The sequence below is a fragment of the Diplotaxodon limnothrissa genome, linkage group LG17, assembly GCF_057381915.1.
Source record: "Diplotaxodon limnothrissa isolate DT_005_m linkage group LG17, D_limnothrissa_male_GT1.1, whole genome shotgun sequence".
Taxonomy (NCBI): domain Eukaryota; kingdom Metazoa; phylum Chordata; class Actinopteri; order Cichliformes; family Cichlidae; genus Diplotaxodon; species Diplotaxodon limnothrissa.
The window spans coordinates 17,787,784-17,808,763 of NC_140612.1; the positions used below are offsets into that span (position 1 = coordinate 17,787,784).

General features: G+C 45.3%; 2 protein-coding genes across 2 annotated transcripts; one reads left to right on the forward strand and one right to left on the reverse strand.

The window, feature by feature from the left end:
* Positions 1-643: 643 nt before the first annotated feature.
* Positions 644-3,435, forward strand: sco2 (synthesis of cytochrome C oxidase 2). The gene is made up of 2 exons (XM_085375756.1): positions 644-701; positions 1,416-3,435. Exon 2 carries the CDS (start codon positions 1,428-1,430, stop codon positions 2,232-2,234), a length of 807 nt encoding a protein of 268 aa, XP_085231882.1. The 5' UTR covers positions 644-701; positions 1,416-1,427; the 3' UTR covers positions 2,235-3,435.
* Positions 3,078-9,371, reverse strand: ncaph2 (non-SMC condensin II complex, subunit H2). Its single transcript, XM_085375755.1, has 19 exons — positions 9,264-9,371; positions 8,722-8,823; positions 8,585-8,646; positions 8,429-8,507; positions 7,403-7,459; positions 7,242-7,321; positions 7,003-7,154; positions 6,739-6,872; positions 6,552-6,635; positions 6,246-6,309; positions 6,070-6,171; positions 5,934-5,978; positions 5,758-5,828; positions 5,506-5,617; positions 5,327-5,419; positions 5,167-5,216; positions 4,865-4,966; positions 4,626-4,775; positions 3,078-3,200 (listed from the first exon to the last, which is right to left on the reverse strand). Exons 1-19 carry the CDS (start codon positions 9,369-9,371, stop codon positions 3,078-3,080), a joined length of 1,770 nt encoding a protein of 589 aa, XP_085231881.1.
* Positions 9,372-20,980: the final 11,609 nt, after the last annotated feature.

The window sequence follows — 20,980 nt, forward strand, 5'->3', positions numbered from 1 at the left end:
TGTTTGTTTGATTAAAGTGGAGCGCATCTGCAGTTGTCGGACGGCGCCATTCAGAGGAAGAAGCCAGTCTTACAGCTGATAATGACATGAAAGACATTTTACACAAACATGATGAATGAAGAGAGGCTGTTGTGGAGATTACGTGTCACCAGGGCTGTATCCCAATTCAGGGTCTGCAGCCTTAAAGTACGCGTCGTTAACGGTCCACAAGGGCCGCGCACTCAAAGACCGCTAAGGCCGGAAGTGCGAGGCTTCTGAAATGGGACGGTCTAGCCTCGGTCGCGCTGCCCAGGTTGCCTAGCAACCATGATACTAACAGCTGGAAACGTTTCATACAGCTTTGCTTGACAGAAATGAAGGAGAACATATTTTTGTTCATTTGTTTGTTTGTTTCTACATGGGCTTTGATTTGATAAGTATCTAAGGCTGAGACCACAGGACTGTAAAAACATGATTACTAAATTTGTCTCAGTATTTACTTTAAATATCCATGAAATCATCACATTCTCTGTAAGATTAAAGGTGGAGACAAGTGCAGTTGTAGATTTAGGAGTCCTGCTTCGTCACTCCAGCAGGTGGCGGCACTGCATCTCGATGTTTGCGGTAAACCACCATAGAAGAGGAAGCAGAAGCCGGAGGAGTGTTCGGTGGACGTGTGGCAGGAGCCGGTCACATTAGTGTGGGGTCTAAAAGGTAAACAGGTGAGTCCGCACCTCGTTTTTACCGGAACTCGCTGAATTCACGAGGCTAAAGCAGCTCGTGCATTAGCATTATCCCGAGCCGACACTCAGTTAGCTTTTGGCTAACCGCGTGCTCCTTAACCTTCAGTCACCAGGAAACCCTGTAGCACTGTCCTGACATCAGCTGTGTGTGTGTGTGTGTGTGTGTGTGTGTGGGGGGGGGGGTGTCTCTTCGGCTGGTGTTTGTATGTGTTTATCGTCATTTGTCCTGTGACGTAACAGCGTCGTGACGCGGTCAGTAACAGGTGAGGACGTAAACTCACCTGAGAGTTACTGAAGGTCTGGGGTCTAGGTAAGGCAGTGTCACGTGGGTTTAACTTCACTAAAACAGGAAAAATCCCCAAAGACGATTAAAAGGGTAATGAGTGTATGGAAGACCAAAGGGGCCAAGATTTTACATTTAAACTAATTATTTATTTATTTATTTATTTTATGAATGTCAGAAACTAATAATAACACGTGATGATAATGGATTTTATTTTGGTAAATTTTTAAAACTAAAATAATGTTTTGAGCTTAGCGTTTCAGTGTGTTTCTGAAGTCAGACTTCAAATAAAATAAGCGGATCTAAAGTTTAATAGACACAAGTGAAACATGTTTTATAATCAATAATTTGACAGATTAATGATCAGAATAAATAATATAATAAAATAATCTGGTCTTCCTGTCTTATAGCAGGTGGTGGAGATGTTGGGGCTGCGGTGCATCATGGGTGACCTGCGAGGAGGAGCGGCACTCCGGAGGACATTTGTGTCTTCGGCGGTGCTGAGTTTGAGGTGGCAGCTAGCACCGCAGGACAGGCTTCCTCAGGCTCGCTTCCTCTCTGGTGATCGGGACTCGTCGCCGTCAGTAGTGGCTAAAATGAAGCTGCGGACTCGGCTGCTGGTTACGCTGTTGTTCGGCGGCGGGTTGCTGGGTGTGTGGTGGTTTGTGCACTCAGAGAAACAGCAGAAGCTGCAGCAGCAGCGAGTGGAGCAGCTGCGGCAGGTGGCGCTGGGGCAGGGCACTTTCAGCCTCATGGACCACACGGGGTGCCGCCGGACGAAGAAGGACTTCCTGGGCAACTGGGTGCTGCTGTACTTTGGCTTCACGCACTGCCCTGACATCTGCCCCGAAGAGCTGGAAAAGCTAAGCACTGTCGTGATGACTCTGGACCGCGACGCCTCGCTGCCGCCGGTGCAGCCCCTTTTTATCACTGTAGACCCAGAGCGGGACGATGAGGCGGCGCTTGCCCGGTACGTTAAAGACTTCCATCCCCGGCTGATTGGGCTGACGGGGACGGTCGAGGAGGTGAAGCACGCAGGGCGGGACTACAGAGTGTACGCCAGCGCCGGGCCCAAAGACGAGGATGGCGACTACATTGTGGACCACACTATCCTCATCTACCTTGTCAGCCCTGACGGCCTCTTTCTCGACTACTACAACAGGATGAAGAGTGATGAGCAGATCGCCGACAGTGTCCGCAAACACATCAGAAACTATGCCACGCTGTGAGCGCTGGCTATATAGCAACCAATTACAGACTGTTTTCATAACAACCCCACTCACAGCTGGGGGATAAACTGCTTCTTGTCCTAAAACGGGACACTTCTCCATGGTAACACAGAACTGTAAACGTGTTTGAAGTGAAAGTTTGTCGATAATAACAATGTAAAATCCAGAGAGCATGCTCCCTCACTTCCTGTCTCAGCCTGATGGTTTCAGTGTGTGTGTGTGTGTGTGTGTGTGTGGGGCCTGGTGTCAGGAGAGGAACACACACAGATTTCCTGTTTAAGGTGTTCCTCTGTTGACACCTAGACAGACTTCCTGTTCCTCAGACAAGTGAAGCAGTCTGACTGCTTCCATGTGGAGCTGAGATGTTTATCAGGTTAAGTTTACTTCTCTCTTGCTCAGTGTGGATGAAGTGTGTTTACAGCTGGAAGAAGTGCATGCTGGGCATTTCCTCCAGTCTGTCACATAAATGGCAGTGGGACATGCTCTCTGAGAAAGTGTCAGTTTTCATAGTTAAAGGTCAGATTGGCCTCAGGGTGTGAGGACCTCGCCGATTCCTGTGAAGAGGTCAGCGATAGGGCAGATCATGCTGGTCACATGGAAACTGATCAGCTGTAATGTTGCTGTGGAAACAAGTTATATTATGGCGGACTTTAATGAAGCGTGAGTGACAGACAGGTTCTCGTCAGAAGGTCGTGCGTTTTTGTTTTTTGGCTTCTTGTTACCATCAGATTTTCCCCACAGACACAGAGTGCAGACAGTGACAAACATTTTATTACAAAAATTCAATAACATTGATCATCGATTAAACGTTACATGATGATGTCAGAGCGGCTTGTGCTGCATTCAGGCCTTCAGCGTGGCAAATCTGTCCGTCGCTCTGTGCGTGCTCAGTAGAGTCAGAGCCATTGTGTCCAAACTTCCCTCCAAACCGGCACAACTGTCGATCTCCACCGTGTAGTCGTTTGCCTGCAGGAAGTAGAGAGTCATGATCAGCAACCAATCAGCTGCAGCCATCCATCAACAGGAAGTGAAGACTCATCAGAACAGACTTTCAACCTTCTGACGGTGTCACTGATCAATAAAGTGATCAGACAGCTGTTCTGTTATTGATCAGCGAGCTCATCAGACTCTCGTCTGTCTTTAACCAGCTCAGAGGATTTAAAGAAATAAAAGCACCACTTCTGTCATGGAGGATTTTCAAAATAAAACCACCAGACTGATCCAGTTTCCTGTCCTTACCTTTTTCACAGTAAAACCCCTAAACACACACCTTGCTGTTCACTGGAATGAACACAGCTATGCACGATAGGGGCAGGTTTAAAAAAAAAAAAAAAATCAATTATCCTATTTAAATCGATTTCAATTTGAATAGTGTATCAATCCATTAATTCCTGAATTGATTTTTAATATATAAATGTATTTTGCCAGAAACACCAGAATCTCAGGTTAAAGCTCACAAAACTATTTCAACCACTGCCAAACAGTTAAAAAAGCAAATGAGAGCAGGTAAACGGCACATGCGGACATGCTGTCGTTGCTGAAAGCTGATATCTCACAAGTTCTGAAGCTGCAGGTTTCGTCACTCTGACCAAAATTCATTGAACCGGCAGCAAAAGAAGATCCAAACTATGCTCTATGTTTGAAAAACATTGTCATGAATTCCCTCTTTTGTGCCCAGGACAATAAAAACCACACTTCCTGCACAGCTGCCTCTCTGTGTATTCAGAGACCACCTCTGATGAATTCTCACAAGTCTTAGCTTTGTTTTTAATGCATAGATATAAATATGCATAAATATGTATATATACTGATAAAAGATCAGAATTAAAATATTTCTGAGTCTAAATCAAATTGAATCCAATCAGTTATAGAAATCAGTGACGATACCCAGTGCGAATGCTATAGTGGGTCTAAACAGAGACTGTATATAAAAGATGGACATGGTGACATCATCTACTTCTGTATAAAGCCTGGATATTTTGTGTGGTCCCATGGTAAAAGCTCCTGACACTAATTGGACCAAACATGTTGTTTTATTCAGTTCGATGGGATGACCTCATCAGGAAACATTCAGCAACAGAATGTTAAACACCTGCAGCGCTGCGCTCATCCTTGTACCGAACTGTGTGTGCAGAGCCGTAACTATGACACCAGATTAACGTATCAATGCTGCAGTTTATCGTTTATGCTTTTTAGAGAATTCATCATCATTTGATGACATCCCTGACTGGAACAGGTGACGTTCACTGTTTGGGCCAAACTAGTCACAAAACGCGCAAAATGCCTCCTTTGGATTTGAGTGTGCTCAGATCATTAAAGTAAGTGTGGTCTGATGTGTGTGATCTCTGTGCTGTTATTGGTTGATCGCTGATGTCTGTGCAGATGTTTTACCAGCTGCAGGGAGGCCAGCAGGTACTTTGAGGCTTCAAAGTTGTCTAGACCATGAACGATGGCTGCAAACGTTCTGCGGCATCCAACGCCGCTCAGCGCTCTCACGATGCGGTCTCCGTAATCATGGATGTCAAATGCTGGGCGTTCCTCCTGGAAAATGGAGAGGCGGGGTTTAGAGTCAGAAGGGGTTTGAGTCAGAAGTTGGGTTAAGTTACTGGATGGGGCTCAGCAGGTTTTACCTGCAGTGCCAACTCAGGGCGGATCTTCTCCTCCCAGTCTTTGACCCTCCGAGACAGTGCTGTCTCCTGAGTGTAACCACGACTGTTTACCACTAGCTGCTCCTAAATCCCACACACAAAGGGTTAATCAACTTCCTGCTATTCAAAATAAAAGCTTCACCTTCTTCATGACGGAGTTATAAGTAGTTTGATTTTTCTGATCATGGGTAGCTTCTAGCAGTAGGAACAAACCTTACAGGCTCCAAGTATGATTGATCAGAATGTACTGAACATTACTGAAGATAATAATATTGATCACTGACCACTCGCAGCTTCACCAGATCCTCGTAACTCAGTTCATCTCGGTGAGCTTCTGCGGACACAAACAGCATCAGATCATTACACACGTTCCACTGTTCCTGTATCGATACTGAACTGATTGAACTGATCGATCAGTTTCAGTCTGAATCTGAAGCATTTTACCAGGTGAAATGTGCTCTGGGCCACCCAGAAACTCGGCTGGGACGTCATCGGGAAAGGCGTCGTGCTCGTTGTCCGAGGCGTCATCATCCCCACCTTCAGACAGACATATCAGGCTTTAACGCAAACACACTCAAACAGCTTTTATGACCCTGAACTCAGACCAGCACTAAGACTGTTACCCAGCAGGTGCTGTCTCAACTCTTCCACAGGCTCCTCCCCCAGTTGACCAGGCCCCACCCCCTCTGGCTGTAGGAAGGTCCTCTTCAGCTCCTCGTCAGACATCATCACTCCCTGAGTGACATAACAAATGTGATAGTAATGAGTCATAATCTGACAATAACACTGACCCTGATAAAACGACCTGAACCGCAGCTGATGTCACTGCTGACATCACTGTGATGTCAGCATGGATGATGGTGTGTGCGTATTACGGCTCTTCTGTTCATCCTCTTCTGATTTTTGAGTTTGTCTTTGATCGTGCTCAGGTAGATGTAGTTGAGGTCTGAAAAACAGGAAGTCTTAGCTTCATTTAACAGGAAGTATAAATTCAACTCTTCAGATTAAAAGTCTTTTTCTGGACACAGAAAAGTTTTCAGCCTATTGTTACCTGTAAATGTGGGTCCATTTTTCAACTTGTGCTCTGGAGGGTCAACTGAAACAAACAACCACAAAAAGGAAGTGACATGTTAACAGATAATGGGTCCACAGGAAGAACATGAGTGCTCCAAGCAGTTTGTTCTTACAGGTTCCTCTGAACCAGCTCCTGAAGTCCCGAAGGAAAGCGGCTCGTTTCCTTTTCCTCTTCCCGCAGTCGTCCAGCCCGTCAGGAACTCTGTAGCACTTCCCTGCAGAAGACACAAAACTCTGTAAGCACCTGCAGACTGAATACTGAAACACGCCACGCGGTCCCCATAGTTACCTGGTTTCAGTGGTTTGTCCTCCTCAAGCATGGCGTATGGGTCATGGAACGCCCAAACATTCACCTGAAGAAGAAAAAAAAAAAAAAAAAAAAAGATGTTTCATAATGAAGCTCTAGTAAAAAGGTCAAATTTAATGAATCTAGTTAGAAAACAAAATGAGGAACCGGAGCTTTATGAAAACTATTTTTTTCAAAATAAAAGTACTGTTGTGCTTTAAGTGTGTGAGATTTTTGACTAGGGGAAAATAAACGCTCCTGTGGCGAACACTGAGCTGCAATCTGGGGGATTAAAGCAGATTAACGTACAGCAGGAGGAATCGGCTCCTCTCTCCTCGGTTTGTTGGCTTCCATATGTTGCCTCTCTCGGATCATTTGACCATCACTCGGAGCCTGAAACACACCAACGACACCGAAGTTACACAAGGAGAAGAAGAAGATGAAGAGGTGGTGGCTGAAACTGTTCTGTGATTCTAACAAGTGAAATCTCCTCCACCTGCAATCTGTCCACATGCTCCTCCTCCTGCTCCATGTTGTCCAACTCTAAGGGGAGGAAATCGTCTGCTGCATCGCCTCCACCCTCCTCAGCATCAGCTCTGCCCATTTCAACATCCACTGGAACCACAGCATCTGAGCCATGAAGGTCAAAAGTAAAAAAAAAATCAGAAACCAAAGTAGTGAAAGTCAAGAAGAAAAAAAAAGGGGAGAAAAGCGGGAGGAAATGTGTCATGAAGGACTGAACAGGTGAGGTGAGGTGTACCTGGGGGCTGGGTCTCTAGTTGAGCGAAGTCACTGTGAGGCAGGGAAGTGGAAGCAACTGATCTGAATGTGAGCAGGATCATGTCGCCCTCACCTGGGACGAACAGGTTGATCCTGAAGTCCTTCTGACTGCACAGGATCTCACCTTTCACACTGACACACAGGCATAGAACCAGGTGAGACCTCATCATCGGGGAGCGAGGCTTAGCTCTCATTTAGTTGCTGTGCGAGATCACTGACCTGATGAGGGGCAGTTTCTTTTTCTCTTGGGTTTCAGGTGCAATCAAAGACTCCGGAGGAAGAGGCGGCACGTCCACAGTCTGCATAGGTCAGAGGTCACAGGCAGAGGTCAGAGGCCAGAACGAGCTGCAGGTAAACTGACCTCAGAGAATCAAACTCACCGTGTTGGAGTCAGACCTCTCAGATCGGTCCGACACTTCCAGGTCCAACGCAGAAAACTGAAGGACACAAATGATGTTACTCATTTACACCCGAGCACACCTGACTTTGACAGGATAAAGAGTTACAAAAAAGGAGTAAAAATAAAAAGGCAAAAATGACACGATACAGATTTAAAAAGAATTTCTGTGAAAATCTGAGGTCAAAATTTATTTTATTTTTTACGATTAAAAGGTTGAATCTGAAAAATCTAGATCATTAATAATAAATAATTAAAATAAAATAATTAATGATCACGATAAAGAATGTTTTAAATTTAAGGTTCTAATTTTTTAAATATGATATGGTCAGTGACTGAATGAAGTGACTACGTTCCCCAGAATGCCCTGTGAGTGTTGTTAGAGAATGGCGTAACAGTAAAACCTTAACCCTGTGCCTGTTTTCATTCTGACCTGTTAACTCACGTTACCTGAGGGGTACCTCAGGCTTGGCTCCAGGTCCCCTGTAACTTGCTGTTTATATTCTTGAGCACAGATGCCACATTTTCACCCAAACAGCTTCACACTCAGTGACCTCAGATGCTTCAGTTCCAGCTGACCCTGACTTCTTGTCTGCTCCAGGACCGAACTATTTCTACAGCTCGGCTCACTCTGCAGCCTCTGAGGGTTAAAGAAGGCCTTGGCTCTGGAGCAAGCTGGCTAATAACATCAGGCTCATAGAGTCAGGTGCTTCCTTTAAATCCCCTCTGAAAACATGTTTCATAGACTTTCTTTGAAGTCTATAAAAATGTCAGATATCAGTTTTGAATTTTTAGAACAGAAACATTTTATACTTCTTTTCCTTGGTGTGGTTTATTTTTGAGTCTAACATCCAGCTCTCAAAGCACTTTATCGCCAGTGTGTTTAAATGAATGAAGCATCATGAAAGCTGAAAATCAAATCAGGGACAAAATGTGACTCTGGAAGTTTGCTCTCAGGTAAAGAACCACCTTTAATAAAAGCTGCCTGGTCTTTTTTTTTTTTTTTTACCTCCTCCAAGTTGTCAGCATCATGACTGCTCACTGCTCTGCCATCACCCTCCTGAGACTCTGTTGCCTGCTTGTTGCGTCTGTCGGGAGAGCACAAAGATAATGTGTGAACCTGCAGCAGGAAATCAAACCAGCATGTGGGCGGAGTCACGCCTACTTCTTGTTCTTGTCGTTGATGTACTCCAGAGTCTGGAACACCAGGCTGTGCAGCAGCTCCACCTGAAACAGACGCAGATGCCGTCACATGACTCCATCACAGACTGGCCGAGGTCATGTGACTTGTGTGTGGCTCACCTTCTTGCTGTAGATGCAGGCGGAGCCCTGGATGAGCAGCGCAGCCTCTGCGAAGTTCAGCCTGGTTTTCCCACCATCGAAGGTGATACACATGTCATCCAGCTGCAGACACACAGACAGATGTTACTGGGCGGAGCTCAGCTTCATTCCATCAGGCTGTGACTGACTGAAATCCCACCTGGATTCACGTTTGTGTCTCTGTGGATCACCTGAAGCTGCCAGACCAGTCCTTTGTGAATGACCTGAACAATAAACTGACCCAGAGCAATTTGTCTGAAATGCAGTTGTTACCTTCTAATTACAGCTCTGTCTTCTTCTGTCTGCATTAGAAATACTGCAGAGCTTACTGCTAAAACTGACACCTTCTCCGTGCTGCTTTTACTCTTTACAAAGACACCCAGGGAGCCAGACTGACCCTGTAGGTGAGCCTGTTCTGGGGCACGGACCACATGTTTGATGCAGAAGGATATTGCTGTCTCGTGTCAGTTGTATGGAGGACGAAAGCTATCAAAGTAAGAGCCTCTGTGGTATAAATAAATTACCTCATCTAAGTAGTCGTTTAGCTCTGACGCCAGGTCGATCTCCCAGTTCTTTGTGAGCTCTCGGATCGGCTGGAGCAGGTGAGCATATCGGCTCTCTGTGGACTCCATCTCACCTGAAACAGGTAGAACCAGAACAGGCTGTGAATCCTGCGGGGTCTCAAACATCACTCGGTCTTTAAGCAGCTCGTTTCTCTGCAGTGCTCTGAGTTGCAGATGGAACGCTTTCTCATTTAAAACTCAAGCAAAGATTACTTTCATTCAGTCCAAATTTGATATAATAGTAGATTCATAAAAGCCTGTAATGTTGATCAGAGCGCACAGCTACAGCTGGACTGTACATATCGATTTAAGTATCGATTATCAGTTTTCATGGTGAACTCTTTGCATTCACCTGTCCTCAAAATCAAACAAAACTGTGTTATCGCTGCTGTGAATTATATTAAATAGCGTGATAATTGCTACGAGCTAAAGCGGCAAATACTGAAATCAGAGAGAACGAAATTAAAGCAAAGTACGTTCAAAAATGTGATTTATTTTAATCGCTGTAGCTAAACCTGTGATTAAAAGATAAACTTAACAAATTAACTTATTCCTAATCTAACGCCGAATATACCGGGACATTCCACTGTTTAGTAAACCGTGTTAATTAATCCTCTGTGAGATCGATGTTTACATCAATCCGAATGAAACACAGAAATGTCAGATTTATCAACGCAATGTGGCGGAGCGTCTAAGCGACTGCAGCTGTCAAAGCTTGAACACTTGGCTCATTTACCTGCTCAGCTTGGTTATTTTTTTAAATAAGAGAAATACCTGAGAATAAGCAGGTGTCGGTAACATGAAGCAGCGACGGTGTTTAAGGAGTAAAATCAGAGAGAAACTTACCGAAAAACCTGAGCCGAGCTACACCGGGGCTAACTGTTTGTAGCCGTTAGCACAACACTCAAAGTACCCGCGTTAAATTTCTTCTTCGCTGCTCTGGTCTGTGTAGCAGCTCCGCGTGCTGCCCCCCGGCGGCGCTATGGTGTGATACAGGCTGCCGACCGCTAGATGGCAGCGTTGCAGTTTAAAGCAATGACTGTAGAAAACATCTACAGTTTTCTACAGTTTTCTGTAAAACTGTAGAAAACTTCTCCAGTCATTGGTTTAAAGAAACTGGGCGAGCTGCTGCCTGCACCTTGCGATCTGTTTATAAGAAATACAGATGATTTGGCATGCGCAAAACAGCGCAAGAGCAAAGCCAAGTCAAATAGTGAGAATTTGGACTCCATATTTCATATTTATATCTGCAAATATCAGGCTAAAGCCATATTCATTCATTGGACTTATTTTGTAATATCACAGAATATTTAAAGCCCCTGTTTTATTTTTGTTTATACATGATAACAAGTTAAATAAAACCCTGTGCTACACGACTGGTGTAGGATTAAAGGTTAAAGAATCCTAAGCAACAAAACAAAAACAAAAACCAAAATACTTAATGAATTAAGTAATCAGTAAAAAGGATCACAAGCTGTTTGGATAATCTTTTAGAAAAAATAAAACCATGAAGTGAGAAGTCATAATACTGTCATGAATGTTTGCACTCTTCCTCATCTCACTCTTCTGGTGCTCAGTGCGAACACAATGGTCGTGTCCATATTCCTGGACTGCATCCTCCTGAGGAAGCATTAGTATGAATTTGGACACGACCCGTGAACAAGTCTGCCCCTTGAGAACGCCCCCTGTGGAGCAGGAAGTGCACTGAGGGAGGTCTCTGCTCTCCTCTGAGCCTGAAATTCCTGCTCCAGACCACACTCCAATCCACCAGCAGGTGAGGAGGGCAGGAAGAGTATCGAGCCAGAATAAAAGCCCTCGTGCAGACAATCAAAGCCATGTGAAGGACACATAAGAAAGTGGTTTTCTTGGTTCCACCTGAACTCAAATGTTGGTTACCTGGGCATGAAACAAAACAAGCAGTGTGCGGAGCCATGCTGCCGTGTGCCGTGACAGCACACCGCTGTCTGAACTCTGACCATCACAAATCATATCTGCAGATGGAAACATGATGAGATTTCCTCTGCACACAGATCTGATTTCAGGGCCCTCAGTATGTGTGTGTGCGTGTGTGTGTATGCATGTGTTTGTAACTCTTCCTCCACACATGAAACCATTTTTTTATTGTGATTTAATAAAACTTTATTTACAAAAACAGCAGGTGATGTCATTAAGAAGCAATAATGATGATGATGATGATGGGCCTCAGGAAGCCTCCTCTTCATCTTGCAGCAGCATTAGTGAGTATTATTAGTCTGAGAGGACAGCTGTAATTAATGCCTCTGAGAGGAGGATGACGGGGCAGCAGGAGCTAAATTTAACACTCCTAATTCAAGCAGCCGGATTTCTAATCCAGGAGACGACGCCCTCCTCCTCCTTGTCTTTCCTCCTCAGAGGTGTACATGCTGCTCGGGAGTCCCACTGTTTTACTTTCCCAACAGAGACGAGACAACAAAGGATGCAGACTGGCGGAGAAACGTCGTCACGGCCCAGGAAGAACACTTCTGGAAAACATCTGGCCACATGTGATTATGAAGAATAATCCTCTGATAAACTCAGAGAAAACAATGCACGCAGCGGTTTCCCAGCAACACCCCATCCCCATCGCACTGCGCTCCTCTTCATCGTTTATCTCTTCCACTGGAGCACCAACAGATTACTGAGATGCCAGCAGCTGCACGCCATTCTTAACCCAGCACAAAATGTCTCAGAAAAGCTACAAACTAACAGGTAATGCTGCTGTGGCCACAGCCATCCTTTACATACAGTCTTTGGCTAATAACACAGAGCATCTGTCAGAAGAAGGTGTGACTCTGCAGCAGAACATCCTGGACTCAGCTGCAGGTGAAGCTGAGCCATGTGTCGCAGTCATATTTGCCTGCTGCGCTCCATCACACCTGCAGCAAGAGTGAGCACAGAGACTCCACCCCCACAAACACCACCGTGTGCACATCACCTGATAACTAATGGTGTCAGCACACAGGTAAATCTAATCAGCATTATAATAATAATCATTCACAGTTCACAGCATGTTAACCTGAACAGCTGCAGTTCCTCTAACTTCTAGCTCCCAGCCTGCATTGTTATGGGCGTGGCCTCTGTGACTGACAGGTGGATGGTGACACAGGCTGCTGCTGATTCACCAGAAACCCAAGGGTTACATCATGTCCATCTTAAATATACAGTCTAGTATCTAGAACACGTTCCACAGCAGGAGGAGGAGTCTGCACCTCTGACCTCCAAACACCTGCCATGGATGAAGAGACAGCGCAGCGAGCGGCGGCTTGAGTAAATGAGGAGGTGTGAATCTCAGCAAGTGAGTGGAGTGAAGATCAGCACTCTCCTCCTCCTCAAAGGTTACACCAATGGTCTACCCGCTGTACTCTGATTACTGCTGGAACAGTTATGTAAATGGACTTAAAACAAAAGTTTCAGTTAAGAAGTCTGTGCAGGGTGAGAGTGCACCGCGTGGCATGCCATTGGACGTCAGTCCTGTTATTTTAATTCCCATTGGATGAGAGCATGGATGGGATCAGTGGTTTAACTGAAGTATTTTATGTTTTTTGGGTTTAAATATTGATCTTTGACTTCAAAGTTTCAGTCTCTTCTTCTTCTGCAGGTTTTCAAATATTAATGTAGTGATGCCAGTGAACCAGCAGCTCATAATGAGCCAATCAGGAGGCTGAAAATCATACCAAGGGTTTTCTGCACTGCTCAGATTAATTCATGATGTCCTCTGATTTGGTTTCATGTTGTTTGCGCTGGTTTGCTTCCAGTTACGCTCAGGCTGGTAGTTTTTGTGTGTGGTTGCAATACAAACAGCACAGGGAGGATAACAAGGAAGAGGTGAACTCAGTCACAGCCAAAAACCAGAACAGGAAGAAGACATAAAAACACCACCAAACACCAAAACCCTTCAAAATAAGACAGGAAGTAAACGAGGGAAACGGGAAAACAACTGTGTGAAGGCTTGGTCCTTACACTGGAAGTGTGAAGCACAAGCATACAGATGGTGAAGTGTCTCCAGAGTATAATCCAATCAGATAATCTGCACCTCTGCCTCTTCGACCTGCACCTTAAAGTCTAGAAGAAACAGAGTGAACATGAAGCCTGCACTGATAGAGAACAGATATGAAGCCCAGCAGTAACACACAGTTACTCTAAGCTCTGAAATCAACTGGAAGAACTCAGATGACATAAAAGCATTATGGGAAATGTATTTCTAAATCTAAATCGATACTTTTGCCAGAAGGAATAAAAACAGAAGAAATCCAGAAATGTGATCTCAGTGAACAAATTGCTGTTTTATTGTGTGTGTGTTTCACATCTTCACTGCAGTCTCATTCATCAGCTGTCTTGAATGGCTCAAACTGACCGCGTGCAGATGAATATGAGAATGCTGAGGTCACGACTCTCCTGTCAAGCATACTGATTGGCTGGAAAAACCCATCAGAGTTAAACCTGCTCCCCGTTTTCACCCCAGTTTCCAACTCGCAGCCAGCAGCTGTGAGATTGGACGACAGCACGGCTCACCGGTCCCCTCCCTCCCTCCCTTTTAGCTTCCACAATCCACTAGGAGCAGCGCTGATGGATCATGAAACCACAGTGAGTCTCTCAGGCGTTAGAACCCTCTGTTTTTGACACCTGTCAGGATTGGGTAAAGGTGTGACTCAATTGGCTCAGAGGTGCCGTTGTTGCTGCTGACCTCGCGGCGTACTCTCTCAGAAACACAGGTGCAGCAGGAGTTGTGCAGGTATCTCTCAATCCAGCCCCAGAGTACTAAAAGTAAAACTGAACCACCTCCACCACGGAGGAGGAGTCTCACATCAGTTTATCTGCAGGAAACTGGTTAGCAGCAATTCAACTTTCAAAATAAGAGCATGAGGTTTCTCAAGGGATGTTGTGTTGCCCAGGTGGATGAAAGTAAACCCGGGCTGCCCTCAGACAGAAGTCTGTGACTTTCAGACTGTGCTGCAACTAAGCCGTGATGGGATCTCAGATCACAGAGCACAAAATGGTTCAAAGCCATATCAGTGACTCTCATATGATGCATTTATTCACAGGTGAGCAGTAATATTTAAATTCATTGTACTTTAATGTACAATATATCAAAAGACCAACAGACTCCTGCTATGCTGCTGGGAGTGTGAAAGCCTAATCCAGGTCCAGACCCCCAGGATCTAGAAATGTGTTTAACCTGACCCTATACAGTGTTCACTGCATCATTCCATTTTTACACTGATCACCACCTGCATTCATGTATATATCTACCTGCTTAGTACTTTTAATTTTAATTTCCATGTTTATTTAAGTGTTGTGTGCAGTGTTGGGAAGGTTACTTTTAAAATGTATTCCATTACAGAATACAGAATACATGCCTCAAAATGTATTCTGTAACGTATTCCGTTACGTTACTCAATGACAGTAACGTATTCTGAATACTTTGGATTACTTAATATATTATCATTCTTTTTACAACAACGTGAATGTGCTATTGCTGTGTGATTTATTACTATTACTGAAGGTCCGCGACTCCGAACTGTAGTAAAGGGACCTCTGACTAATACGGCGGGGTCCCTGTCAGCTCGTAGCCGAAAAATAGCTTTACTTTGTTGTGTGGGTCAACTTTTCTTGCGAGAGACAGAGAGAGGCGTTGAAAGGCTGCTCCAACAGAACTTATTGTTTTCGGAGGAAAACACGAACACAGTGTACAGTCGAGTCTTACTTACAACTGGGCTCGTCAGGCACTCTTCTTGGCTGAAGTGGTTATTATTATATTTACATGCTTCCAGCTCCCGTTTTTGCTCGATGACAACTCGTACCTTTCCACTCCCCTTTTTCTCCCTCCTCGCGCTCACAGACCCATAATGTGTATGGCAGTCCATTCTCCCTGAAACACGGACTACACTGCCCATGATGCTACATTCTTTAGAGCTATGCTTGTAGCATTCTGCCTGTTAGCTTAGCACAACAACAACAACAACAACGAAAAGGCGCTCTCTCACCCAGGAAACACGCAGTCGCAGAGAGAGAGAGAGAGCGTTGCCCTGTAACCATGGCAACCGTAACGCTGCCGCCTGGAACAACAGAACATAGCTGTCAAACAAAACCCAAACAGTCCTGACCCGCGACAAAATGAAACAGGAAAGTACCCCAGTGTATTCCATTTATTTCAACAAAGTAACTGTATTCTGAATACCACCTGTTTAAACGGTAACTGTAACGGAATACAGTTACTCATATTTTGTATTTTAAATACGTAACGGCGGTACATGTATTCCGTTACTCCCCAACACTGGTTGTGTGACAGTTTGTTTTGCACTAAGTACTGCAGCAATTTCCTAATGTTGTAAACCTGCTCAACATTTGGCAATAAAACCCTTTCTGATTCTGATTCTGAACCTTGTTGCAGGGGAGCAGCAGCTGTTTGACTTGTTGCTGACTCAACTCCATGTATTTTTATGGCGTTGGTTGTGTTGCTTGTCTCTGTGCTCATTTAGTGTCAGATCCACCAGGCTGGGAAAACTTCGGGTGGTGGTCCAGCTGCTGTGAGACATCGGCAGCGCTGTTTACATGTGGAAAACAGGTGTGCTGTAGTGAACACGGTCTGATCACGCCTGTTTAATCAGCAGATAATTCGGAATGAAACAAAGACACATGTAGGTGTCACCTTCATCGCAGTGATCTGACACTCTGATTGGACCTCTGTAGAGCTGAAGTCCTGGAACTGAAGGGAATCCTGGACTCTGATAAAGATCAGATGGCTCTCTGGCTATTAGCTTCACCAATGTCTTCAGGTTTCAGTCTCCTGGAGTATGTTTCCCAGAGTACCTCACCTTTCTTCTGTGCTCTAACATCAGCAGATCTCCAAGTTTCTTCCTCAGGTGGAGTTACTGTTAGTGAGTAGATTAAAGTCTGCCAGGCTGAACATGCAGTGGGTTTATAAAATATGATGTTTTGTTCTGGTTCTGACCTTTTCCCCTTGCTTCTGTCTCTGAGAGGAAGATGGATGTACTGATGGAGTCACAGCTGTATCCCATCTGAGGAAGGCAGAGGAGGATGACGAAGAGGTGAGGCAGAGGATGATGGAGAGAGAAAACGTCCGACTTCTCTGCCGAGTCTGTCTGCGAGGTGAAGGATGGAGGGAGCGGGTGAAGGGATCATTCCCTCGCCAACGAGCCTCAGCGAGGCTGGAAAAATGAGCGCTGTCCCGGGAAACTCCTCCGCTGAGCTCGGATCGGCCACCCCCGGCTCGTTACTCAGATCGGCTATTCAGCCAGACCGAATGAAAAATAGTCCCATAAAATCCAGATGGCTGAGAGTGTCAGCAGAGAACAGGAGAAAGTTTGACAGATTTGATTTAAACTTATGTTAAAAAAGAATCTTTTTGTTATTGAGAGACTTTGATCTGGGCTCGCTTTAAAAAGAGAACTTTTTTGGTTTACCTCCGATGACACACAGAGATCTCTTTGAAACCTTGAGCCAAAGAAGAAGACACCTCTTCCTGTGTAATGTGTTGCTCCTGAGATGTCCCAACAGGGCCTCTGTACATGCTACATACAGTTTCAAACTTCCTCCTCCTTCGCTCTCTGAGCTCACCACGTATTTTAGTTCCAGCTCATTGGCCACTGTAATGACCCGTCCTCGCTGCCGTCTTTGCTTGGCTGCTGCTCGTTTGTAAATGTTGTTCCTGTCAGCCGCTCTGGTCTGCCTGCTATTGATCTTCCTGCTCGTTTGGACCTGCTTACTAATCAGCGTCGCACATTACAGACGCACAGAACTGATTAGTGAGTTCACCACCACACACAGAGCAGCTTGCTTTAATCAGCTGTTTCAAGTGTGCTCGCTGTTTCTGGATTAATTCTGTGATGACGCAAAAACAAATGATTCTCAAAGCAAACAGCTGATGTGGACCTGCTGAAGCCAGTTGTTTCACATGTGAAGTGGATTTTCTCTGCCCTGACTCTGATGTTTCAGATTTACTTCAGTTTGAACTCCTCAGTGAGTTTTGCTTATCTCAGCCATATACTGAGGTGAGATCCTGAAACGAAACAAGCAGAACTACTAATCATTCGATCATTCATGAATCGTTTCTCTTACGCTAAAATCCCAACTACCACAGAGGCCAAGCAGCTCTGATGGATGGATGAATGATGATGGGTGGATGGATGATGGGTGGATGGATGATGGATGGCTGAATGGATGATGACGGATGGATGGATGATGGGTGAATGGATGATGGATGGATGATGCATGGATAATGGATGGATGATGATGGGTGGATGGATGATGGGTGGATGATGGATGGATGGATGATGCATGGATAATGGATGGATGATGATGGGTGGATGGATGATGGGTAGATGATGGATGGATGATGGATGGCTGAATGGATGATGACGGATGGATGGATGATGGGTGGATGGATGATGAATGGATGATGCATGGATAATGGATGATGGATGATGATGGATGGATGATGGGTGGATGGATGATGGATGGCTGAATGGATGATTAGGGATGGATGGATGATGGGTGGATGGATGGATGATGGGTAGATGGATGGATGGATGCATGAATAATGGATGGATGATGATGGGTGGATGATGGATGGATGGATGATGGATGGATGGATGATGGATGGATGGATGGATGATGGATGGCTGAATGGATGATGACGGATGGATGGATGATGGGTGGCTGAATGGATGATGACGGATGGATGGATGATTATGGATGGATGATGGATGGATGATGCATGGATAATGGATGGATGATGATGGGTGGATGATGGATGATGGATGGCTGAATGGATGATGACGGATGGATGGATGATGGATGGATGATGCATGGATAATGGATGGATGATGATGGATGGATGAATGATGGGTGGATGATGGATGGATGATGGGTGGATGATGGATAGATGACGGATGGCTGAATGGATGATGACGGATGGATGGATGATGGATGGATGATGGACGGATGATGCATGGATAATGGATGGATGATGATGGGTGGATGATGGATGGATGATGGATGGCTGAATGGATGGATGATGATGGGTGGATGGATGATGGATGGCTGAATGGATGATGACGGATGGATGGATGATGGATGGATGATGTATGGATAATGGATGGATGAGGATGGGTGGATGATGGATGGATGATGGGTGGATGGATAAAGGATGGATGACGGATGGATGATGGATGGCTGAATGGATGATGACGGATGGATGGATGATGGTGGATGGATGATGGGTGGATGATGATGGATGGATGATGGGTAGATGATGGATTGATGATAGGTGGATGGATGATGGGTAGATGATGGATGGATGATGGATGGCTGAATGGATGGATGATGATGGATGGATGGATTAATGATGATGGATGCATGATGGATGATGATGGATGGATGGATGATGGTGGATGGATGATGGATGGCTGAATGGATGATGACGGGTGGATGGATGATGGGTGGATGATGGGTGGATGGATGGATGATGCATGGATAATGGATGGATGATGATGGGTGGATGATGGGTGGATGGATGATGGATGGATGATGGGTGGATGGATGATGGATGGCTGAATGGATGGATGTTGATGGATGGATGAATGATGATGGATGGATGATGGGTGGATGGATGATCGGTGGATGGATGATGCATGGATAATGGATGGATGATGATGGATGGATGATGGGTGGATGGATGATGGGTGGATGGATGATGGGTGGATGGATGAATGATGATGGATGGATGATGATGGATGGATGATGGATGGATGATGATGGATGGATAATGGGTGGATGGATCAATGATGATGGATGGATGATGGATGGATGATGATGGATGGATAATGGATGGATGGATGAATGATGATGGATGGATGATGGGTGGGTGGATGATGACAGATGGATGGATGGATGTGTGTCATGTGGTAAAATATGTTTGTCTCACAGGTTTTTTGCTGTCGCATTTCGTGATGATGTCAGTGTGCGTCTGTGTGTCAGGCTGCTGCAGGGTGATGACCACACTGTTTTCTCACTTGTGCAGTCAGGACTGTGGATAGTAAAACATGAAGAGAAACAGCTCAGGGTTCAGGTGTGTGAATAATACACACGCCTTTCCTCAAACCTGAACTGGTGTGATAAAAGACACACCAGTTTGACTCCACAGTGAGCTGTGGCTGAATTGAAAAAAACTGACAGCTCAGATGTTTGTTGTTAGGAGGTAAAGACGTACATCGTTAACTAACTGTTTTTGTGGTGAATAGAAAAGTCTCTCCCTGATCTCTGCTTGTCTTCACGAGCAGGACAGCTAATGTTTCTACCTGAGCTACCGAGAGCTACCTGCAGGCTAACCCACCTCCCCCCGTCCTTGGTGTCACCTCACTCTGACGTTAGCTGTGACCACGATGATGGCCTTGTAATTGGTTTCCATTAGAGCGCTCTCTTCCATCCTTCCCATCAGGCTGCGCAGGAGGGGGCGTGCCCTCAATTGTCCGCAGACAGAAATGCTCGCGCCCAGCCGCCTGATAACCTCGGACAGAGGAGGGGGAGGGTCAGAGTTATAATGAGGACCGTCCAGTGTAACGAGGACATCGTGCTCTGACTACACACACACACACACACACACACACACACACACACACACACCTTCTAACATGAGGGAGAAAACGCTGACCTGCTCGAGTGCCTGTGTTCCTCCAGTCTGACCTCTGACCTCAGTGTGCCGGCCTCTCAGGGAGACGTTAGCTGCAGATCAGAACATGGTCTCCAGCAGCGTTATGTAAGAGTTTAAAGTGAAATGCTGTTGTCTTTGTGTGATGGAGGACCTGAGTGTCACACACGAAACCCAGCACGTTAGAGCAAAGCTTCCATCAGCTGCTGGAGATGGCGCTCCAGCACATGATACCCAACCTTCAGCTTCACCTCCCACCGTGAGACTGAACCGGCTCCAGTGCTGGCTTTCAGCAGTGCCACTGTGACCTGCTGTTCACCTGTGAGCCCGCCCCCTTTCTCCATGTGCAGATGACACAGGCCTGTGTTTATCAGCTGTGAGTCACACTTAGCGAGCCAATGAACATCAGTTACCTGAAAAACAACAAGACCTCAGCAGGAATTAGAAAAGTTTACCATGCTTCCTGCAGGAGCTGTTCTGAAACCCAGGATGAACATATTAGACAAGAAACCTTTGTCATACCACCAATGTCAAATTCTAGATAGATACAAGCTTTTACATTTTATTAATTTCAAAATATTTAAATCTGCCTGTCTAATCTATAAGGTGGTCTGGCGCCTCCACCAATGAGTGATCTTATTAAACAAAAGTCTAGCAGTATTACTGGGTCTTGATTGACTTAAGCCACGGTGAGAGGTGATTGTGAATTGGCATTTAGAGGGACCACCTTTTCACAGAATGCTCTGTCATATCAGGGAGCTTCTGGAATAGTCTTCCACTGCCAGTGAGGGAAAGCACAAGTCTCCCTCTATTTTTAGGAGTCATTTAAAAGGGTGGCTGATGGACACACAAGCATGTGATCATGTCTAATTAATCTTGATTATATATTGGACGTGAAATAGAATTACAAAAAGGGAAACAGTTATTGGTGCAATGGGTCAGTGCAATATCAGGGCATGTGCAATATAATTGATGTGTTTCTGTTATTGTT